The 24202-nt window shown below is 43.4% G+C and overlaps 1 protein-coding gene across 4 annotated transcripts in view; it reads right to left on the bottom strand.

Moving 5' to 3' along the window:
• OSBPL11 (oxysterol binding protein like 11) overlaps positions 1–24202 on the bottom strand; it is a 152483-nt gene that overhangs the window by 45357 nt on the left and 82924 nt on the right. For 3 of the 4 annotated variants that reach the window (XM_029605283.1, XM_029605285.1, XM_029605287.1), the window contains exons 7-9: positions 9691–9836; positions 2958–3101; positions 921–1422 (exon numbers count right to left, since the gene is read on the bottom strand). In XM_029605283.1, coding sequence (XP_029461143.1) covers positions 921–1422; positions 2958–3101; positions 9691–9836 — 792 coding nt within the window. The remainder of the gene's footprint in view (positions 1–920; positions 1423–2957; positions 3102–9690; positions 9837–24202) is intronic. The other variant, XM_029605284.1, reaches the window with a different exon arrangement.

Below are 24202 nucleotides of genomic sequence, written 5' to 3' on the forward strand. Positions count from 1 at the left end.
GTAACTGTTACTCCTATACTGTCCTCTCAAATGATGATTTTCTACTCACGGTGCTGGCCCGAAACAGACAGCAACCAAGCCAAGGCAATAAGGGAAAATACAAGATTGCAGAAAGTCTTAAAATAAAACCATCATCATCCGGAACCCCTTGAAGGAGAGTACAATTGTCCTCCATGGATAAATATATTTACGTCAAGATCTGGAGGAATGCAAACGGCTAATAAAGGCAATCCTGGAAACGCTTATTCTGTTACGGTGAGAGCGCAAGTTGTCGTCGTCTGTAATAGGAACGTCATGAGCGTCCTGCTGGCTGAAACACGCTCTTTCCTTTACGCCCATTCGTCAGTTTCATGCCAGCACCTTTGCATCTCATAACTGTCCAGCACCAGAGTAAGAGAGCAGAATTTCCATGGTGAACGTGCACGTGCCAATTGCACCCATGTTCCTGGGTCAGTGTTGCACTTGTGTACACAGAAACCTCAATCTATGGGAACTCACCTAGCTTAGGCCCAGAAGTACTAAGCGTTTTCCCCTATATCGCACAAAATGGAGGAAGTCTCCTAGTACAGTTGGCTCTTCGTTTAAAAAAAAAAAAAATGTTCACCAAAGTGACTGCTACAGTCTCAGGTTGCAAATTATATTCCTCTCTCCTCTACATTTAAACTAATGGTAGCTCGGTAAAATGACTCATATCACAGTGAAAGTATTTCTCTCTAACATTTATAGACCAATCAGGCAAAAGGAAAAGGCTATAATCCTCCCTTTCTCTTATGCATATACTTCACCTAAGTCAGAGAGACAATACAAGCCACTTATAACCAGACTGACGTGAAATGTACAGAAACTTTACTTTTAATTTGTCCAAGCGCAGCAATGTCGAGAGGTTCTAGCAATAAGTGGAATGAGACATTTCTGCTTACCTTCTCCAACCATTGTAACTCCTATTGACATCCCCAAGAACTTGCTTTTTGTCCAGACATGGGCATTTATACACATGTTCCTCTCCACGCACTCAGCGTAAAACCCTGAGACCGGCGGGTGATGGGACACCTGCTCTGCCACAAACCTGACAGTATAGCAGTCTGACTCGGCCTCTCTCTCCAGCTCCTCGGAAGGAGCGGCTTCCTGGAAAGAGAACGACTGGGATGAAGCATTACAAGTTTTAGGAGTCTGTGCTTGGCTCTTGGGGACCCTCCAGGAGCAGTGAAATGTCTCGCCGATGATGGGGTTATATGGTTTCTTAGCAATGGCTCCTTTTCGACCTTCGTGAAATGACGTGAGATAGTACTCAACAAAACGGATCATCCGCTCTTCGGGAGTAGTGCCGTTGGAGATGACCAGGAAGAGGTCTGGATGGGACATAAAGTCTGCATACATTTCCAGCAGAGACCGCTTCTCCAGAATGAAAGTGGGAAGGACTACCTGTACATAAAAAACACAAAATCCACTCGTTAATTCGCAAAATCTTAACCGTACTGTAGATTCAGAGCATGGTTTCTGGTTACTGATTTATCTATTGCCTTTAGTTCAAGCACATTTACAATCAATCACACAGTATGTCTAATGAGAAAGGAAGGTCAAGGTCAAAGCCAGGAATTAAAACTCTGAGGCACAGAGATCAGCAATTTGCTCAAGGTCAGCTAGAGAATCGGTATCAGAGAGAAGTCTTGAATTTATACGCCAGGATGTCTCCAGAACCACGGTCTAATGTTTTAACCATCAGTCTCCTCCTCCCCTCCCCCACCATTTGTTTTTTGGGGTTTTTTTTTTTTAGCAAGCCAGGCATCAGAAATAATTTTAAGGCAGGATTAAAAGCTTGTTCTACTCTATTTCTAGGAAAGTCCCTTACAGCAGAGTAGAAACCTTCCCTCCTCCTCTCTGGAAAAGGGCTTCTATAATAGGATGACGTTATAAAAGGAGAAAAAAAACAGGTTACCAGGCTGAAGGAACTGCTCCTTTTTTCTGAGTGGTAAGTCCCTAGCTTAAGACGTCTCATCTCAAGATCCCTAACTGGAAATATCTTGTAATGCTGCAGCATTTGTTCAACCCTCACCTGTTATCATGGCTCCTTATTGACCTCAAGGGTAAAGATGGGCTATAACATTTTCCTTTACTACCCGTGGTAGTGCACAAAGAAAAAGAATTGCGGTTGTGAATTCATAGAAGGGTCATCTCATAAGCTCTGCTTACCATCCTGTAGTTAAAGTGGTTAATTCTGATATACAGCTCACAGATTTAAATGAACCAAGAAAGGTGTACATTATGAACAAAGGAACACAGAAGAGCACCGAGATCGCCCCAAAAGGCTCACTGAGGCCTGTCCACAGGGCAGATTATTATATGTTTAAGTGCCTTTCACCAAACCAATATGACCACATTTAAACAGAGCCCCTTCCCAAACTACTTTTTGCTTTAAAGCACCTCTCATAAGAAAACTATTTTCTCTTACAATTAAGAGGGGCCTAGAATAAATAAGGATCAAAACTGTTAAAAAAAAATAAAATAAAAATCCACTTTTCTATATTTCTTTTTTTATTTTGAATATTTTGAACTTCCAATGGTTGGTTCATGGCAGAGGCAGCCCAGAGGTATTCTGAGTTGATTGCTTGTACACATTCTGCCGACAATGCTCCCCCAAACACTGGGGATACAACTGGCCCACACGTTACCCTCATGCCCACAAACTGTAAGTAGAATAAACCACTGAAAGAACTACAATATCAGCAGCACATTTTTTTTTTTTTTAAATGGGTTCTTGTGCACTTGTTCTAAGGACCTTCTTTGCTTTTAAGGCTCACTCGGGGGGAGATAAACCTTCAATTAAGCAGTGCAAAACGAATCCTTTAAAAAAAAAATATATATATATATATATATATATGCAAGCCCCTTGTAAAGGCCGCAATGGCTAGCTTTATCCCTCACTGGGTTTTACAGCGAGAACCTTGTGGGCTACCTACTCTTGTTAAGTCCATGCCCAGCTTCAGCTGAGATAAGAGATGCAGAATAACACTCCTCTGTTCCTCCACGGCTCCCAGGTCATCCTCTTTGTGGTCACACACATCCTCCACCTCTTCGTCTGGGTTTATTTCTTCCCGTTCCTGCTACGGCAAAAGAAGAACAGTGACAAAGTACCCTTAAAAATGCTCAATGAAAAGAACAAAACAGCTGAGAAATGAGACTTAAAGCCAGGACACACCACCACCTCAGCCGACTATGCCAAACTGGATTCTTTCAGAAGAGATTATTATTATTATTTGTAAGCTTGACAGACCCGTGCGGATTCAGCATGGAACTACAAAAGACAGGACTCGGGAAGAGTGAGCCACAACCTTTGAGGAAAGCTGGTGACATGAAATATTGGGGCAGACAACCAAGGTTTGCGTTCAAAGATATTAAGAAATTCCCCACTTGGTTAAATACTTGCTAGAGAGGAAAACTACTGCCTAACTGTAACAGGATTTATATCCCATTCCCCAAAGCAGGAGACAAAAAGGGTTTGTCTGAGGCGAACCAAAACTTCTCCAGCGCAAGAGCAGGCCCAAAAGACTACAACTCCCAGAAACCCAAGGGGCTTTGGAGAGCAAGCGGTTCCTGAGATCCATTTCTCGAGCAAGCATTTGTTGTACTGACTCAGGCACTCACCTTTCCATATCTTAACTATTGCAATTCTCTGTTAACAGGATTACAGAAAAAGGCAATTTATCTAAGAATTTGATGGTAAGACTTCTGATGGGTAAATTTTAGCAGTGACTTTTAAAGGTGCGAATGAATTGGCTCTCAATTGATTATGAAAATGCCATTAGGCTCTCTGAGATCATAAGAGAATGAACTGTTTGTAATACCTTCAATACAGGAGATTACATTTGTCCGTACTAAACGGAGAGTGCTTTTTAGTACAGCCTCTATTCTTTGGAACAGTTTACCAAGACTTATTTGTTTTATTCAGGAATGGATTAAATCCTGGATTTTTGACTAGAATTTCTAGAGTCATATTTCAAATTTGCAAGGACAAAATCCTCATCATTTATATTAGTGGGTGTACACGTTATGTTTATTATATTTGCTTTTATAATTTTAGGGGGTAATTTTGTATCATGATGCACAAGTTAGCTGGCAAACATGCACATAAAAGTTGCACCAATTTTCAAAGCAGATTTACATGCATTAATTCCGCTTTGAAAACTATCCCGGCAAAGCGACACGCACAGGATTTCGCCTGCTATTCGGTGCGCAAAGTTTTTCTCAGAAAACTTGGGACGCATGGCTTTTAAAATCAGAAAGTATGTGAGTGAGACCCAAACCTGCACAGACTCTGCACTCTCCTGTGTGTATAAAAATCACGCAGGTTTCTAAAGGGTCATTTCTATTTCACCTACAGGACTCTCCCTAGGTTTTCTTGATTACTCTGTACCCCGTGCTCAGGGGCATCTTGGACTGACAAGTTTGTAAATACAGTGGCTTGCAAAAGTATTTGACCCCCCTAAAAAGTCAGCAGATTTGTATGGATTACAAATGACACAGATTGTTCAAGACAGTATGTTTATTGCAAACCAGTATGCTCTTAAAGTACGTTTTCAAAGTTACGATTCATTATTTCTCTGCATTTTTTGTAAAATAAAATTAAAAACTGAAAAAATGCTGCTTGCACCCCTTCAGTCTAGTACTTGGTAGAACCACCTTTTGCTGCAATAACAGCTTTAAGTCTGCTGGGGTAAGTTTCTACCTGTTTGAACAAAGTTTGGGAGTGATGTTTGCCCATTCTTCCTGGCAGATTTGCTCCAGGTTGGTTGGATGGCGCTTATGGACTGCAATTTTCAAATAGTGTCACGGATTCTCCATTGGATTGAGATCTTGACTTTGACTTGGCCATTGTAGAACATTCACCTTTGTTGTTGTTCAACCACTCCTGTGTTGCTTTGGCCTTGTACTTGGGATCATGCCTCACTGAAAGGCAAACTTTCTCCCATGTTTTAGGTTTTTTTTAGCAGACAAACAGATTATCTTGCAGTATCTCACCATCCATCCATCCGTCCCTTCAGTTTTAACAAGATGCTCATTCCCCTGCTGCCACACCCATTCGTTACTGTTGGTGTTTGCTGAGGAATGAGCAATGTTGGGTTTGCATCACACATAGGGGTAGATTTTCAGACCACGCGAATAGGCGTACTTTTGCTGGCGCATCAGGCGCAAGCAAAAGTACGCGGGATTTTAGCGGATACGTGCGGCTACGCGCGTATCCGCTAAAATCCTGGATCGGCGCGCGCAAAGCTATCAATTCCGTATAGCCGGCGCGCACCGAGCCGTGCAGCCTACCCCCGTTCCCTCCGAGGCCGCTCCGATTTCGGAGCGGCCTCGGAGGGAACTTTCTTTTGCCCTCCCCTCACCTTCCCCTCCCTTCCCCTAACTAACCCACCCGCCCGGCCCTGTCTAAACCCCCCCTTACCTTTGTCGGGGGATTTACGCCTCCCGGAGGGAGACGTAAATCCCCGCGCGCCAGCGGGCCGCTAGCGTGCCGGGACACGACCTGGGGGCGGGTTTGGAGGGCACGGCCACGCCCCCGGACCACCCCGGGCCGTAGCCACGTCCCCGGGCCTGCCCCCGGAACGCTCCCGACACACCCCGAAAACGCCGCGCGGTTCGGGCACGCCCCTTTCAGAAAACCCCGGGACTTACGCGAGTCCCGGGGCTCTGCGCACGCCGGTAGGCCTATGTAAAATAGGCTCACCGGCGAGCAGGGCTCTTAAAATCCGCCCCATAGTGTTTTGAATTTTGGCAAAAAAAAGCTCCATTTTTGTCTCACCTGACCACAAACCCTTATCCCCCCACATTTTAGCTGGGTCACTCCGATGCTTTCTGGCAAACTCCAGACATACTTTGATGGGTTTTTTCCTTCAGAAATGGCTTCTTTCTAGCCACCCTCCAATGCAGGTCAATTGAATGCGCACCTCCACTCCAGTCTCAGCCACTGAACTCTGTAGCTCCTTCAAAGAGATTGTCGGGCTCTCTGTGGCTTCCCTCAGAGGTCTTCTTGCTCCGATGCTGAGCTTTGGAGGGGCAGCCTTGTCCAGGCAGCTTTCATTTCCTCACAAGTGATCCAACAGTGCTCTCTGGGATATCCAAGCACTTGGATATTATTTTGTAGCCTTTTCCTATCTTGGTCATGTCTATAAATGTATCTTTAATTTCCTTAGAATGCTCTTTGGACTTCATTTTTACAGCCTGACCAATGGTACTGGAATTAGGGGGTCTTTTATCCAGAAAAGCAGAGAATTATTATTTTTTTTTTTTTTAAATAATTCACTGGTAGAGGGCAATTGTTAGGGCAATATCTTTCATCTGTGTAAACGTGGAACTTCCACAGCACAGGGGTTGAATACTTATGGAAGCAGCATTTTTCAGTTTATTTTATGAAAAATAATGAATGATGACTGAAAACTTACTTTAAGAGCACACTGGTTTGCAACATATACTGACTGGAACCATCTGTGAAGTGTCATTTGTAATCCCACAAATCTGATGACTTTTTAGGGAGTCGGATACTTTTGCAAGCCACTCTACCTTTACCCACTGAATGGGAAAGTTGCCCTTGAGGCCGTTGTAGAGATACTCTTCAATGATTATCAAAGCCTGCGATTTGCACCACTGTCCTACTGTAGTTGTTTAGCTCTTCAGAGAGACTGAATTAAAAAGAGGAGAAAGAATTTAATGTCAGAACCCTAAAATTCTTTGAACATTCCTTACTGTGTCTCTAGCAAGTGAAGGTCTATAGTTTATACAAATATCATTCCCACCAGTTCAGCCGATCTGGATGGTCTAAGAATAAAGCACAGGCACCAAGTAGAATGATTAACATGCAGCCCGCTGCATCTCCAAGTGACTGTACCTGTCAAGTCCGAAGACAAGCAAAACTAACAGCTTTTACTGTTTTGTAACTCGGCAAGAGCAAGTACTTAGGACTGGAAGGCTATAAAGCCATTAAAGTAAATAAAAATAAAAGTCTGATCAGGAATGGGCAACTTCATAGATAGAACAGGAAATTTAGATTTTCCCACTGCATGTTTGGCAAAACATAGCACTGGCATTAAAGACAGTTTTCTATACTAGACAAGATTGCAGTACACTACCTGTTTTTGTTGTTTTGTTTTGTTTGTTTTGGGGTTTTTTTTTAATCTAAATGTAACCCTTTAGGTAGAACCCCAAATATAAAACATTCAAAAATCCAAAGAGCTTTCATGCAACATAAAAGCAGGCATACTATCTAGTGCGCCAGCTTCTATGGGTGGGTGCTTGGTGGGTGAATGAGATTTAAACACATTCTGTCGGATGCTGCTGAGATCACCCCCTCTGTGCCAGCGGCAGCAGAGCATTGATGCCAGTCCATCCTGCTCTCGGCTGGGAGGCAGGGGATGAGATGACATAGCTGACTGATCTGCAGCTGCTACCATGTAACGAATGCGGGAGCACTACTCGAAATTAAGAGGCACTACCCTTCCCTTAAAGGGGGCACCGCCGTGCATTTGTCTATAGAGTATGTTACAGCAAAAGAATGCTGTGATCACTTACCCGCAGAAGGCACAACTTTGGGCCCAGTATCCATTTTAATAAATCAATCCTTTTTTTTTTATATATATCGTGTAACAAGGAGTTTATAATTATTGCCTAAGGCAGGGGTTTTCAGCCCTGTCCTCGAGCACCCTCTGACCAGTCAGGGTTTTGGGATATCCCACCGTGAACATGCATAACGGATTTGCACACACGGCCTCCATTATAAGCAAATCTCTCCCATTCATATTCAGCATGGAGATCCTGAGAACCCAGCTGCTACGGAATATTTGAAGACAGGGCTGAAAACGTCTGGCCTAAAGTATGGTGACGCTTCTGATGCCGCTGCAGGGATGCGGCTCCATATATGAAACTGTAGTGATGTCACGCGGAAACATTAAGATACAACTACTACATTAAAACTATTTTAAAAAGGGGGCTTTTTTAAAAATAATTTCTTTAATTTTTGTGAATTGGATCATCCACTTCTCGAGTGCGCGCATCATTCTTGTCCATGGGGAATGTTTTCTCTTAGGTATGGACATTAATGTTAATGTCCAGGGAAAGGATGGCTTTCTCTCTCTGTATACTTCTGGTTAAGTATTTAAACGTAAACATATTTACTAAAGAGAGAGAGCGCCTACCTTCTGAGATCACCCTGTGTCTGTCTGTTCTTTCCCTACCCCTCCGATAACTTTTTTTGTTTAGTGACCAAATCTTCAGGCTACGTCAAGGGCCCTAAGGGGATCTCGACCGTGTTTGTTGCCGGTTTGGGGTTTTTTTATCCATATATATGAGCGAGTGCATGGGCGTGTTCCAGAAAGTACCTTCCAGCAGTTCTGCATAGAACTTTTTTTTTTTTTTTTTAACATGCTAGACCCAAAGCCACAGCCTCTTATGGAGACTGTGGCGTTCACATCTATGAATACCTCTTCAAACATTCACTAGAAGTCCTTTAAAGCTGAACTCTCATGCAGACTGTTACATAAACTAATGGCAGCTCATACAAAGCTGTTTTTGCTCTCGTTTTCAAAAAATCAAAGCAATGCAGTCATTAGTGAGAGACTATTCCATCCATTCCTTTTAGAGAAACTGAGGGCATGGTGGGGGGGCATAGTGTAATATCTGCGCCACTATGCTCAACATTTAAAAAAAAAAAACAAATCTTGAAACCCATCTGTAACCATACATAGCCAGAAAAAAAATGTGAGTTTACATTAAAGGACAATATCATAGCAGAATCAATCTCTAAAGATTATTTAGATTTAGACGACACAAATACATGTGTGAATGCCATCAGCAACTTGAGGTCACGTGTGCTACACCTACATGGGGGAGTGGATGGACTGGGCCCACCCTGACGTGGGATGAGTTGTGACCCTCACTCTCTTCTGGAGGCTCATGAAAAGGATGTAAAACGTGTAAGCCAGGTAAGAACCTGGGGAAGCTGCTGCCCACCTGTCAGGACAGCGCTAGAAGCAGTGAAAGTGAGGGGAGGGAAAAGGAACGTCCCAGCACTTTGAGCCTTTTGGCCACAGCTCAATTTTCTAAATTATTTCCCATACACCGGAAGCAGGGAGGACAAGTCATAGGCAAGACACATCGGGCCTTGCACAAGACTCAGCGGACAGGGGGTGGGGGGGGGGGGGCAAGGGAGGGGAACATTATACAAATATCCGTCAGCTGGAAACAACAGAAAGCAGAAAATCATCAACTTTAGAAAATAAACAAGGAGGAACACAAGGCGATACAGCAGTCTAACTTCCCTTCAGTATTATGAAAAACCAGTACAAATCGCATCTGAAAAATTACACTGTAAGGAGCGAGGGCTGTTTGCATGAATTAGTTTAAGAGAACAAATTAGACAGACTGGAGAGAACAATTGCTCTGTTTTGTTTTTTTCCCTACTCAATGTAATTCAGGACTGCAGACAGTCACTGGAGCTGGGAGCGGCAGGATTACTACAAGCAGACATCTGCTCTTAACCAGTTCTTCAAGCAAGTTTCAAACTTGTGCTAATTCAAACCCCTTTTTTGTGCCTCTTCAAGCAAGTCAGCTTCCATGAATGTCGTACTCCGTCAAGTGTAACCGAGCCAGAGAGCTGCTCTCTCTCTCCCACAGACCCCCATCCTTGTCCCATGGCCTTACCATTGCTAACTGGCAGGTCTCAGACAGGGATTGCTCCTTGCTGACAGCCACATTGCTGCTTTGCTGCGCTGGGAAGGCGGACTCAGTTCCATTATTAAGGTGGCCCGACAGAGGGATCTTAGGCTCCAACCAACTAATCGTCGCCCCTGCAGCAAAAGGAAGCTTGCACTGAAATTTGCTCATAATCCAGGAGATCGGCAAACGCAGTTGACATTAAATCGCCCTATTTCAAACCTGTTCAGCTAGAAGCACCCAAACTTGTTCGGTCAAGGAAAAAAAAAAGGTGGGCGTCTTTGATGACACCTTTGGATCATTAGCATGAGCAGCCTGATTGGACAACTTTCTCCAGTGCTTGACGACTTACCACAGAACATGAGATGTGAAAAATGTAATAAGACACCAGATAAAGGACTCAAGCTTCATCTGTGATGTTACCTTCTCGGACAAGTTCATGCACCAATAAATTGGAAAAAACAAAACAAAACACATTGTGCTTTTAAATAACTTTTTTTTTTTTCCGGTTTAACCTTGGAAGCAATTTTTTAACAACTGAATCCAAAGTAAACAAAAACATGACTTTGGAAAGTAGAGTAGTTGGGGGTTTTTTTTTGGAATGGGTCTTGTTCTTTTCCACTGAATGAACAATATGCTGTTTAATAAATAATAGGTGCCCAGCAAAGACAGAAAACAGCTTTTGGAAAGATGTCAACTGTTCAGTTAATGATTCTCGCAGCTCTGGTTACCCCCCAACTAGTCTGGCATGTGGATACATTTCCTTCATGAATAATTCAAATATTCCATTCCATTTCAAAAGGCCAACGAAGATTCCAATAAAGGGGATAACAGCCAAATACTGCCGGCCTGGAAGCGCATTTTCAAAGGGAAATTCCTCAGTTTTCCCTTTGAAAATCTAGGCTGGCGCGCACCACCCAGGTAACAAAGCAGGCTTTCACGCCTTAAGTGGGACACTGGACTGAGAAGTCTACGCATTCTTTGAACAGACAGCTGATCACGTATCGTACATACTTAGCAGGTGAAGGGGTGCAGACTCAGAAGTCATCTAAGGAAATAGTTCTTAACAGAAAAGGAGGATGCCTGGAACATTGTCCCAGTGGAGCTGGTGGACACAAGGACAGTATCAGAATTTAAGAAAGCCTGGGACAAGCAGCGAGGGCCTCTGAGGAAGAGGAAGGAATTCTAAAGCTAAGGATGTGGAGGTGTAGACGGGCAGATCGGATGGGCTGTATGGTCTATATTTGCTGAGACTCTCTGAACTCCCCAGTTGGAAAAAAAAAAGTGTGCCCTAAACAGACACTGGTTAATGTGCTCTATGTTTCTATGACAACTTTGGTGCTGCTATTCTTCACAACCCGTGGGTGATGCTCCGAGTTCTGATAGGGTTGAAGAAACAGCAGCTGTTACGCAACAACGATCTGGACCGTGCTTCCATTATCCCTACGCTTGGAGCCCAGCTACCTCACACCTTCAGGAAGAAAGCTACAGCATGGCGTTCCCTACCAAGACTTCCTGCCCAGCAACCTAGTTACCACACAAGCAACAATCGGAGAAAGTTCTTTTTTACTCAACGCACAATTAAACTCTGGAATTTGTTGCCAGAGGATGTGGTTAGTGCAGTTAGTGTAGCTGTGTTTAAAAAAGGATTGGATAAGTTCTTGGAGGAGAAGTCCATTACCTGCTATTAATTAAGTTCACTTAGAGAATAGCTGCTATTACTAGCAACGGTAACATGGAATAGACTTAGTTTTTGGGTACTTGCCAGGTTCTTATGGCCTGGATTGGCCACTGTTGGAAACAGGATGCAGGGCTGGATGGACCCTTGGTCTGACCCAGTATGGCAATTTCTTATGTTCTTATGTTAACCCAACTAGGAATCTGTCTTTAAATATATTGACTTTCAACCAATATCGTCTGTAGGCCTAACACTATTGTAACCTAATTTTAATTTATTGTAATCCGCTTTCAGGCATTCATGGTAAAAAGCGGAATAAATAAAAGAAGAGGTAGTGATTTCTTTGCACAAAGGGTTTCCCCTGGGCTGGTACTGCCCCTAATGCACGAGGAAAGATCTTTCCGAGTAAATCTTTGGGAAGTTTTTTTTGTTTTTGATTTTTTTTTTTTTTTAAAGGCAGAAAGAAGCCTGTTTATAAAAAAATGCACAGGACTATTTCTGAAACTTGCTAGACTTCACCATCTAATAAAAAGTTCTTGTGTGACAGCTGAACAGTCTGCAGGGCTTGGGCAATTGTCAATCAAAGCCAGGACCAGCCTTCGCTTTAAGCAGTAAGGGGCTGATGGAATAAGGCACGCCTACGTCCTGTTTTCACAAGACAGGAAGAAGCTAGCAGATGTGAGAGAAGGGTGGGAGAAGAGAAAAGGAGGGCCAGAAGGCAAAGGAGGCAGTGGGAGTGCAGCCAGTATCCCACAATTCCACAGAAAAGGATAAATTCTGCAACAAATGCAAAAGAGTCACTACAAACAAAGGCCTTGGCTTGAAAAGTATTCTGTACAAGTACCTGCTCTGTTTTATTCCCCCCCCCCCCCCCCCATCTTCTTCACACCCAAAACTCTGTGTGCACCCCATTCCCTAACAACTCTGCTACTCGCTGCCCTTTTTACCGGTTTGTCCTTTGGTACATGATGGCAGACTGGGTTTGGTTTTTTTTTGACCAGACAGTTTCTTCCTACTGCTTTGTACTTCCAGCTCAATCAGAACCAAGGTTGGGATCTGGTGTCACAAGCCTTCATTCCCAACTACCCAGGAATATTTTTGCCCTGTTGTATACCTCTTCCAACTTACATTTAGTCTAGCCACCGCAGTGACAGTCTCGGGCCAGAGCCATGCCTCAAAATCCCTTCTTGAAGCCTGCGATCATGTACCCTGAATCCGTCCACCAGGTCTCACCCTTAGGCAATGACCTTCCCTCCCCTCCCCATGGGGGGCTGTGAACACTGCCTCTATAGCATCCCCAGCCCTTCGGGGAGGAGAAGACCCAACCCAGGGATTTTCCCCATGGCAGTGCACAGCACTCAACTGCGTCATCTGCCTGGTCAGTTTGCCCAGTGATTTCCGTCCACAATGCCAAGCATATATTCTAACTGCCAAGACATCCAGTATGACTGCCTGATATAACACTTTATCCAAGACAGTTTTTATCTTTCTCCTTTCTACTCCACTCTCCTGGGTAGATGAGAATGCAAGATCCACTATTTAGTTCACGCTCAGCACTCCTTCCCTCCCACGTCTAACCACAAAGAAATCCTGCCAGAGTAATCCAAACTACCGCCAAGATCGGGATAGCCAATGCCCAATGATTTGGCCTCCATAGACTTTATTTCTTGATTAACCACAAAATCGGTTAAACAAAAAAAAAAGCATGAATGTGGTATACATAAAAATAAAATATCCAGGACATACATACACAAAAAAATAAAAGAAATAAAAATCATTAAATATGACATTCTTGACTATTAAAAAAATAGTGCAATCAAAACTGTATAAAATCAAGGGCATCTTAAACAGCTGATAACAGATGCATGAAAACATTAAATGTAAGATTTAAGTATCAAATGCTCTAATAAAAATTAAGGCCTTCAATGTTTTTCTATAACTTTAGTCATTCTCAACTCCCAGATCATACGGTGTGATGTTCCATAGCAACAGAGCCATGTAACTAAAAGCAGACTGGTGAGTACTTTCCAATCTAATCTATCCGAAATAATGGGAGGGAACAAGTAGGATAAGGGAGCAACAAGTCTGCTAAGGAAAGTAGTTGGCCCCTACAAACACATACATATAATCTAGAACCTGATTCTATATCCTTCTTTTCTGACTAATTTTTTGTAAAATAATAGCCAATGATGTTAGTACTCTGGGATTTACTTCAAAATTTTTTGTTTTTATTGATCAAGATGCAGTTTGTATTTTTATTCTAATCTGTTTTATTATCTTATTCTTACCTTATTTTTAGTTTTATACTTATTTTATTTGAACTTTAATCCAATTTTTACGTTTATTATTACTGTAAACTGCTTTGGTCAATCTTGTATTGGTAAAACTGTATATAAATATGTTAAATAAATAAATGGATAACAGAGAGCCAATGGCGCTCTTTCAATACACGAGCTGTATGAGCACAGAAAGCAGTTAGGCAGCTCTGTACATTCCCTTACCCATTACCAACCTGTCAACATGAGCGTGTAAGTCTTCCAGACAGACCCGGCTACGTGACTGCCTGCATTTCACTTGGACTTCTAGATGTTATAGCCTGCCAGACAGACTTACTTGCCAGTTAATTACATCAGCACAGATTGTGAGAGACTTGGCTACATGGCTGGCTGCATTTCTACTAGGACATCTAACATCTCATATTACCCACCTTGCTATTCTTTCTGGCAGCCCCAATACTCACTGTTGAATATTTTGAGCAGGGCAATTTAAACATTTGCTGCTAGGTCAGGCTTCCACTGTCTTTTCACTTTATTTTTTGCAATCAAGGATCTTCTGTGCTTATTCCATCTTTTTCTCCATGTGCTCTTATATCCCTCCAGCTCGGCTCACTGCCTTATTGCATCATTTTGCTACCCTAAAATCAGTGAATATCATTACACAGAGGTCTCACGCTCCTGCTCTTGGAAATCAGTATTGCACCCTTCATCGTATACCTCGCTCTGATTTTTTTAACCCCCCAAAATGTATAACTCTGCTGAAACCAACTGCCAAGCAGTTAATCACTCCTCAAGCTTTCTCATACTGTCTTCTCCATTAGGGCTGTCTGTCCACTCTGAGAATTTAGTGTTGTCCACAGAAAGACAAACTTTTCCTAACCCCTCCATGATATCACTCAAAAATATTAAACAAAGCCAGGCCCAGAACCAATCCGTGAGCCACTAATCACCTTCCTTTCCCCCTCCCCCCCCCCGAGTAAACTCCATTTGCCAACAAGATTCGTTGTCTATCCTTTAAACATTTACTGCTTGCTTGATCTTATGGCCCCACAACTTCGGAATAATGTCCCTCATCTACTGCCGGTTTTGGAAAGTGAGCAACGCACCATTAGTTTGGCTTCATGTCAAAAGAATCCAGGCTTAATCCACCATTTAGAAAGACTCTTGGATCTAAATGATCCATTTCAAAGCATTTCTGTTCATGCAACTTCAGTTCTTCTGTGAGCCACTGGAAGGGGATTGCTAGACACCCTGGGCCAAGACATATGCTAATATTAGTTTACTACTGCCTTAGTATATTCAAATCTCAAAAGTTTTACCTTGTAGCAAATCTGGGTCATCTGCATCACAACATGACTCAAGGGAGTATTATAGTGTAATAAACAGAGCACACCTAGCAACATGCCAGCTCATCATACAGTCACAGGTACAACATTCTCTTTGACAGAAGACAAATACCCTTGCTGTGTAAACTGGACAATTTTAAATATGGTGACCGTTCACATTTAAAAATCTCAAGTGCTGCTTTCAGAAAGCTCTTTATCTTTTATAACAGCATTTCAATAGGTGTCCTTCATAGATGAAGCACATCTGCTGATTAATGTTGTACAATTAACATTGAATTCTGATTAACACAGCATGAGCTTCATCTAGTTATGTACTGTAAAACAAAACCAGCAATCACAAAATGTTGTCATCAAAATTTATACAAATACATATTCATAATGTTTTTGACAATGTCGCTTTAAGGTTATCATTTGGGATCTGATATTCAGTGCTTCTTAGCCAGAAAAGTAGCAACCTCAGTAGCCACCACAGAGCCGGATAAGTCGCTTATCCTGCTAAGTAGCTAGCTGGATATCTAGTGGGTGGGTAGAGGTTGGATCAGGGCGGCACTACCTGTCCGATTAAGTAGCGATATTCGTACTTATCTGGTTAAGTTAACCGGGTAAGTCAGACCTGCCATTGAGCAGGTCTGACTTCGCCGGTTATAACTTATCTGGCTAAGAAGCAACAAACATGGGGATATTCAGCAGCATAGCCATGTCGCTGAATATCCCATGTAAATTAGTAAATAGTTTATCTGGCTAATTTTCCTTGCCATTTCTTTTGAATATCCGCTCCTTTGATATTTAAAGCAGAATACGGGAGGCCCCTGTTATCTGAAAGCTTCTCTCAATACGTATGGACCTCCACAGGTCTTGAGGTTTGTAGGAAAGTCCACTTATAGTGCCATCACTGAAGAAGTCAAACTTGAAAGTAGCACATTTAAAACAAATTGAGAAAATTCTCTTTCACTCAATGCATAATTAAGCTCTGAAATTCGTTGCCGGATGACATGATAAAGGCAGTTAGCATAGCTGGGTTTAAAAAAGGTTTGGCCAAGTTCCTGGAGGAGAAGTCCATAAACTATTATTAATCAGATAGATTTGGGGAAATCTATTAGTTATCCCTGAGCATTAGCAGCATGAGATTTATCTACTGTTTGGGATCCTGCCAGGTACCCGTGACCTGGATTGGCCACTGTTGGAAAAGGATATTGGGCTTGATGGACCCTCAATTTGTCCCAGTATGGCAATTCTTATGTTAAAGGTTGTTTTCTTTTTTTTTTTTAATTATATTTTTGCACTGGCAGTTTTCTCCTGCCTGAGCTCCAGCTAAATCAGAACTTGTTTCTACTGAGCTATGGAACCATAAGGCTTCGTTTGCAACTACCTGAGGGTTTCCCTCTATTTGTATAAACCCCCCTCCCCCCAGCCCACCCACTGCAGGGACGATCCCCGGCTCCCTCCAGCACCTGGTGCGTGTGCACCCCTGACTCTGCCCTATAGGTACCAACATTAAATGATAGCGCCTTGCTTCTGCAGCATCCCCAGCTTACCTGGGGAATGGACGACCCGGCCCACAAATCAATCCCAGGACCCATCACCCGACAGCACTACCACTGAGCAATCAGGCCGGCCCTTGTTTCTTCTTAAGAAAACGAAAATGGAGCCCATGAGGGGCAAGCAAATCCTGTTACCTAAATATATAGTTTTTCCATAAGACATGAAGCATTTCATCCTAGATTTTGTCCCAGGTGTTATGCCTCTCACTGAGGGAACATAAGCAAACCTGTCAGCATCAAGAGACTTAAAATAAACTAACAGTGAGATGATTTGTGCTCCAAAGGGCTCCCTTTTTTAAAATAAAATGGAACGCTCTATTATGTAAACTATACCTTAAGATACTCCAGTCTGATTATTTCATACCTGAGCAGTGTTTTTTTTTAAAGCTTGATACTATTTTCATCATCATGAATGCTAACTAAATTAGGGTGATACAGTGCTGATCCTCAAAATAAACTTGTGCCAGGACCACCCTTATTCATTGAGAAAGCAAGTTTGCTTACCGTAAAAGTTGTTTCCCATAGATAGCAAGATGAATTAACCTATACGTTTGGATGACGTCATCTAGTGGCACCAAGCAGACTCATCTCTCCTAGCTCTACTGAGCAACTGTGGGAGGTCCGAGGTGGGCATAGTCTCATAAGTCTCCTCAATCGATATCAGAACTAATTCTAGCTAGGTAGACTAATCTCCAGAGAGAAGGGAAGGTATTCCATGAATAATTCATCCTTCTATCTGTGGAAACTACTATTTACAGTATTCAAACTTGCTTTTTCTATCAATAAACAGGCTAAATTAGCCATTACATTGTGGGGAATCTGAAGCCGAAAGTTGCAGCATAGCATTTACTGAGTAAGTAACCTGGACCCCACAGTGGAGAGTAGATTACTGAGAGAACAAGTTATGCAAAACCACCATCCAAATTTACAGTAATGGACATAAAGGTGTGAACTGATTACCATGTTGCAGCTTTTCAGATACCTTCAAGAGGCACTTCTTGAAGATGAGCAACAGAAGCCATAGCTCTCACTTGATGCGCTCTGACCGGGTCTGCGATTTGTAATCCTGTTTAGGAGTAACAGTGTTGGATACAATCTGCTGTTTAATTAAACAAAGTACGTTTAGCAACTGCCACACCAAATGTGTTAGGGTCAAATGACACAAATAGCTGAGAAGCTTGACAGTATGCTTGAGTCCGTTTCTTATAGTCGGCCAAGGCTATTTTGCAATCCAGGTATTAAGGGCTTTTTCTCTTTCATACATGTGAACTTGGAAAACAGGTAAGTAATACGATGGATTGATTGATGTGGAAAGCCAACACATTTGTCAGAAATTTCAGATGAATACAGACGACCTCCCTATTGTGGAAGAATTCAATGTATGGTGGATAGTGTATGAGATCATGGAGTTTGCTGACCCTCCTAGCTGAAGTGACAGCGATGAGGAACACTACTTCCATGTTAAGTACTTAAGAGGTTCAAAAGGTGGTGTTATCAAATGAAAAAGGACAACATTTAGGTCCCAAGGAACCAAAGGTTTTTGTACCAGAGATTTAACATGCAATAACCCTTTCATAAACCTCAAAAATCAATGGATGAGTCAAGATAGGTTTAGCACCTACAAGAACATAAGCTGCTATAGAACTGAGATATATTCTTACAGAAGGCGTTGCAAGGCCTAAATCAAAAAGGAGCAGCAAATACATTGATAAATATTTGAGTTCACAAGAAAATGGGCCCAAGGTATTTTGTTAGCCTACTTTGAATATCTGATACAATTGAAGGCATAGTTTTTCATGGTCAATAGCTTTCTAGCCGAAATCAATATGTCTTCAATTGGTCTAGGCAGAGAGAGGCTTGCAACCAGGTGCCCTGGGTTCAGAAGGATTCTGTGTGAGTGCCCTATCTTTTCATGAAGGCATCCATGCTAGCGTCACTTGGTGGGTAAGAGTGTGAAGTAGAGCTCCATCTCGAAAGATGCAGGGGCTCAGCCACCAACAGAGCTCCTGCTTCATGTACTTGGAAATCTGGATTGTAGTTGACAATGGCTGAGTCAACTGATCCAATTAAGAGCGTAGCTCCCACTGTAGGTAACAAATATGAAGATGAGTTAGTGGGACCACATGGATGGCCACTGCCAAATGACTAACTTGCAGGCCGATATAGTAAAGTGCGGCCGCGGTTACCCTGCTTCTAACCCGCTTTCTACTCACAATTTGGCCGCGTTAGCCCAACCCGCGATTCACTATCCCTTTTAATCCATCCTTACCGCTTTTTTAAATCAACGGGTACCCCTTTCCGCCTGCAGCATATATATGAGATGTAAACAATCGGATTAGCTATTCCCCCCCATTCAGTAACACGCGCCCCAACTATCGCCTTTTTAACCTGCAGTTTAAACCGCAGTGAAGCGTACGCCGTGACGTCGTGCGCTTCGCTGGCTAGAGTGCCCAAATCGACGGGTGCTCAAGCCAATGAAAGCACATGAACGCGCGTGCGTGACATCATGGCGTACGTCACGCACGCCTGTCCATGAGCTTTCATTGGCTTGAGCGCCCGTGCACTACGGGCGTGCGTTCGTCCGTTTTCGCCGGAGGGGGCCGCTTTCGCCGCCGGCTGCCCCCTCCGGAGGATGGCAGAGAAGGCTGAAAGGACTGAAAAAGAAACAAAAAGTAAGTTGGTTGCACTTATTCACATATTTTACATGTCGAGTCGCTTCGGGAGGAGGGGGTTTTAGGTTTTACATGTCGAGTCGCCTCGGGAGGAGGGGATTTTAGGTTTTATAATTTTACATGTCGAGTCGCTTCGGGAGGAGGAGATTTTAGGTTTTTAGGTTTTCTTTGGTTAAAGTTGGGATCCACTTCCTGGTGCCTGTATAAAGCGCCTATACAGTAAAATGGGTTGCGCGGGCCTAATGCTTCACGGACGCTTCTTGGACGCAGCTTGCATTTGCATGCGATTTTAATACAGTATCGAGCGGTAGGTGAGCCGGACTGTGCGTGCGGCAAACGCGGGTGCGCCCGGCACTAGACGCAGCTCTTCCTACCGCTCCTTACTGTATCGGCCTGATAATGAGAACTGTTCTGGCTGAGAAGGGCTGTGAGGTCAGTAGTTTGCAAATGAGATAGCATGGTATTCGCTCACTCTAATAGTAGAAACTCTCTCTTGCAGCGAATTATTCATATCCCAATGAACTTCATCCTCTGGGTCGGCCTTAGGTTTGACTTCTCGAAGTTGACTCAAAAGTCCAAATCCTGTAGAAGACAAATAATCTTGCATAAGGAAAGTATCACTTTTCCCTCGAGAGTTCACTATGACTTGCCAGTTGTCCAAACACAGGAAAACTTGAATCCCTTAGCAAAGCGGGTGTGCCATTATGCCCTTACCACTGCAAGGCATTTGGTAAATACTCTTGGAACTGCTGATAGGTCAAATGAAAGTAATTTGTATTGACAGTGGATAGAATCCACCTTGAATCAAAGATAGCACAAGTGGGAAGGATGGATGGGTATATAAGCATATGCATCCTTCAAATCCAGAGCACACAACCATTCCTACTCTTGGATGTAGGGAACAATTCATTTTCTTGGAGTAAATGTTTGTTCAGCTGTTTCGAATCCAGAATGAGCCTCAATCTTCCTGATTGCTTGGGCATAAGGAAATATCGGAAGTAGAAGCCTTGTCCATGTTGGGATGTAGAGACTAGCTCTATTGCTTGCTGTTGAAGTGATTGGACTTGAACTATGTCAAGTGAGACACATCTGGATTTAGAGTCGAACAATATAGAGAGGTCTTGAACAAGTGGATGTGAATCAGTTATTTACACTTTCGGATAATAGAAGGACTAGGGGGCATTCCATGAAGTTAGCATGTAGCACCTTTAAGACTAATTGGAAAAAATTCTTTTTCACTCAACGCACAATTAAACTCTGGAATTTGTTGCCAGAGGATATGGTTAGTGCAGTTAGTGTAGCTGGGTTTAAAAAAGGTTTGGATAAGTTCTTGGAGGAGAAGTCCATTAACTGGTATTAATCAATTTTACTTAGGGATTAGTCACTGCTATTAATTGCATCAATAGCATGGGATCTTCTTGGTGTTTGGGTAATTGCCAGGTTCTTGTGGCCTGGTTTGGCCTCTGTTGGAAACAGGATGCTGGGCTTGATGGACCCTTGGTCTGACCCAGCATGGCAATTTCTTATGTTCTTATAGAAGAGGTGGTAGCTGGGAGAAACACAAACTGTATCCAGACTCCACAATTTTGAGGACTTGGATCATGCAGCATCGATGCACTGATATGCGAAGAGGCACGGGCCCCATAAACCTTAGTACATCATAAGTCAGATGCTCCTTATGTCGAGTGCATCGTGAACCGTGCATTGAGTGTCTCAATGTATCATGCCCCAAGCACTTCAATGCATTGTGCGCAATCTTGCGCCGGCGGTGCCAATGCACCATGATTTGAGGGCTTATGTTCCTTTGACACAGACTCCAATAGCCTTAATGAATGATGCCACTTCTTTTATGGAGGGCAGCTTACATTACTGAACCCTGTGGCTTTGGCCTAGGCCAATGGGGGAATTTTTGAAAAATTCCTGCACAACTCTTTTTCCGACAAGGCAGATGACACTGCACTGTGGAAAGAGGATCTAATGCAGCTCCAAAGAGATTTATGCAGTTCCTCAATTCTACTTGCTCAGGAGCACTGGAAACACAGGGATATTTGTGCACAGACATAGCAGTTTGTTTGGTTGTGGTCCTGGTCCAGGCCAAGGCATCAATAGCAGAGCTCTTGCCTGTGTATTAGGGACATTACTTTGTCATAGATGCAGTTCTTGAATCCACTTGTGGTAGGCTTCTTTTTGCCAGGCATTTTGAGAAGGCAAATTTTTTCATCTTTTCTTAGCACTGAAAAGTGTTGTTGTAGGTGCTGCAGAGGCAGCACGGCAACTAACAAATAACTAAACAAAAATATTAAAAGAAATGGAATTTTAAATTTGAGATAAAAAAAAATATATATATATAATATATACACACACAGTGCATATCTGTGTCTGTACTCAGACAAAAAATGAATGGGGAGGCTCAAGAGGCAACGTCTGCATGGGTACTCCTGCACATGCACAGTAGAGCTCAAAGCTCTATTAGTTAGGAGAGATGAGTCCGTTCGGTGCTGACCGATGTTATAACCCACATGTAATGGTGAATTCAGCTTGTTTTTCAGTGCAGCATAAATGGCTGAGGCAAGACCCCAGGAGAACTGACAGTTTAGAAATGGAGGTATGGACACAATAAAAGGTGAAAGTTACAGCAGGTATGCAGAATTCATGTTGAGATAGTTTGGTACAAAAGCCCTGCACACAAAGGTTAACCAAATCTCTAAAGTTCATGGGAGCAACTTATAAGAATGATAAATCAAACTTATTTTATCTATGCTGTGAGATGGGAGAAGCAGGCAAACAAGCAGAATGAATCCTAGACAGGTTCCTAGGGACCTGTCAGTCATAACCCATGGTTCCTCTACACATAGGGCCATGCAGTTTTACGCGTCCCGCGCACGGGCCTGCTCACCTTCATGGTTCCATAGCGGGTCCCGGGACGACCTCCCTCGCAGTAGTTGCCAGTCCTGCCAGGCCCCAGCGTCCCACAGCAGCAGTCGCCAGGCCTTCCACTGCGGGCCAGGCCTCACGCCGAGGCTCGGCGTCCTTGGCCATGTTAGCCACTCCCATACATGCGCGCAGACTGCCCAAACTCATGTAGGGCCAAGGGCGGGTCCTAGCTCCATGGCGCACCCTGATTGATCCCTCGATATAAGGAAGTTCTTGTCTCTGATCCCTTGCCTTGGCAATCAGGTCATTTTGTTCTAAGATTGCCTCTGCACTTGTACCTGTTCCTAGTCTCGTTCCAGGATCCTGGCTTGTTCCTGTGTTTGTTTGTCTACCCAGGTAGTTCCCGAGGAATGTCCTACTGGTACTAACCTCAGCTTGCTCTTGACCTGCCTGCCGCCTGCCTCAAAGACCTCAGCCTGCCTTTGACCTCTTCTTACCTCCGGTACCTGACCCCTGCTTTGCTGACCATCCCTCAGACTGACCTCTGGATCTTGATCTTTGCCTGCCTGACCTCGTCTCCAGATTCTGTCTCTGTTCCTCGCCTTGTCATCACCAACTCTGTTCTGGTTTTCCTTGCTCCAACCAGCAGCCACCTTTGAACCCGATCGCGCTCCCCCTATCTCTGTGGGCACGCCGGACTCACTCTCTTAGGAGACCCTGCGAGGCCCACCTAAGTCCAAGCGGCCCGGGTCCCTACGGGCTTCTCCCAGGGGGACCTCGGGCTTCCAGTGGTGAAGCTCTTCCCAGCCTCTGTCTCCTCTAGTGCCCCGCCCCCTGGCAGTTACCTCCTGTTCCCTTTCAGGAGGCGTTTCATCTCTGCCCCAGGACAAGGGTCCACCCCCGAGCGCAACATGCAGGGGATACTCATTTATTTAGAGCATTTATTGTATGCTTTTCCATTTTACAGGTTCACAGTGGATTACATAAATAAAACAGTTACAATATAACAAAAAATACAAATTAAAAATAATATATAACAAGATAAAAAATTAATACCAACAAAATAAATATTATAGCCTAAATAAAATAAAAATATGGGAAAACCTTTCGACTCCAAAAACCAACTAAATAAGAAGAGGAGAATCCTCCCATATCTATGCACCAGCTAAAAACATAGGCAGGCAAATCCAAACTAGCTGGCATTCTTCGATTCCAATAAAAGCTAGACTAAAAACTAAGCTTCAGGGGGAGTGAGAGAAGGAGAGGGCTGTCGGCCATCTCTCCCCGAGATTATCCACTGGGAGAGGACTTGATCTTGTTGCCAACTGCAGTGAAATTCCAGAAAATCGCTGCTCAGAGAGAGCCCTTGATCCCTCCTAACATCTGCGGGGAGACAGACGCGACTGCCTACGTCGGAGGGGGCGTGGCCACGGATTTTAAATCTCTCTGTGGCGTGACGCCTAAGCCGGCGCGCGGCTTGGTCCAGCTTAGTCCAGGTGAGTTTGGGTGTTTGGCCAGGAACTTTGTCTTTGATAATCTCTTCGTGGATGGGGAAGAAGAGAAAGGCAAAGACACTGACGTCATCTCCAGTGCTTCATCAGCGCACTGGCCCAATGGATCAACATGTCGTTAGACAGAGGGTTGATTCAACAGAGGAAGTATTGGGAAGCTCGTCGTTAGCTTCCCTTAGTCCTGGAGAAGGACCTGTATTACCGCCACAGCCAAGCAAGAGTCCATCTGCTGAAATGGCGAGAGAACTGGTAGGATCAAATCCTTTGGAAGTAAGCTTGGTGACCCGAGCAGAAAATCAAGGGATTGAGAAACCTTTGCTTAGTGTTTTAAATGTTGAGCCTATTCCAGTTACTACTGGTAGCATTATCATGGATATCCCTCCAGATAATGTGACCTTATCTGATTTATGGAAAGCAATTTCAAAATTAGTTCATAATATTGCAGTAATGAATAGATCTTTGTCAGCCATGATTAATGCAAATACAGAAATAATTAATGAACAGGGGACGAAAGTTTCTAAATGTGAAAAAGATATATTTGATCTGAAAGAAAGAATGCAATTGATACAATCATTAGAAAATACTTTTATGCGTGATAGTTT

This window comes from Rhinatrema bivittatum, chromosome 6, assembly GCF_901001135.1.
Source record: "Rhinatrema bivittatum chromosome 6, aRhiBiv1.1, whole genome shotgun sequence".
Taxonomy (NCBI): Eukaryota; Metazoa; Chordata; class Amphibia; order Gymnophiona; family Rhinatrematidae; genus Rhinatrema; species Rhinatrema bivittatum.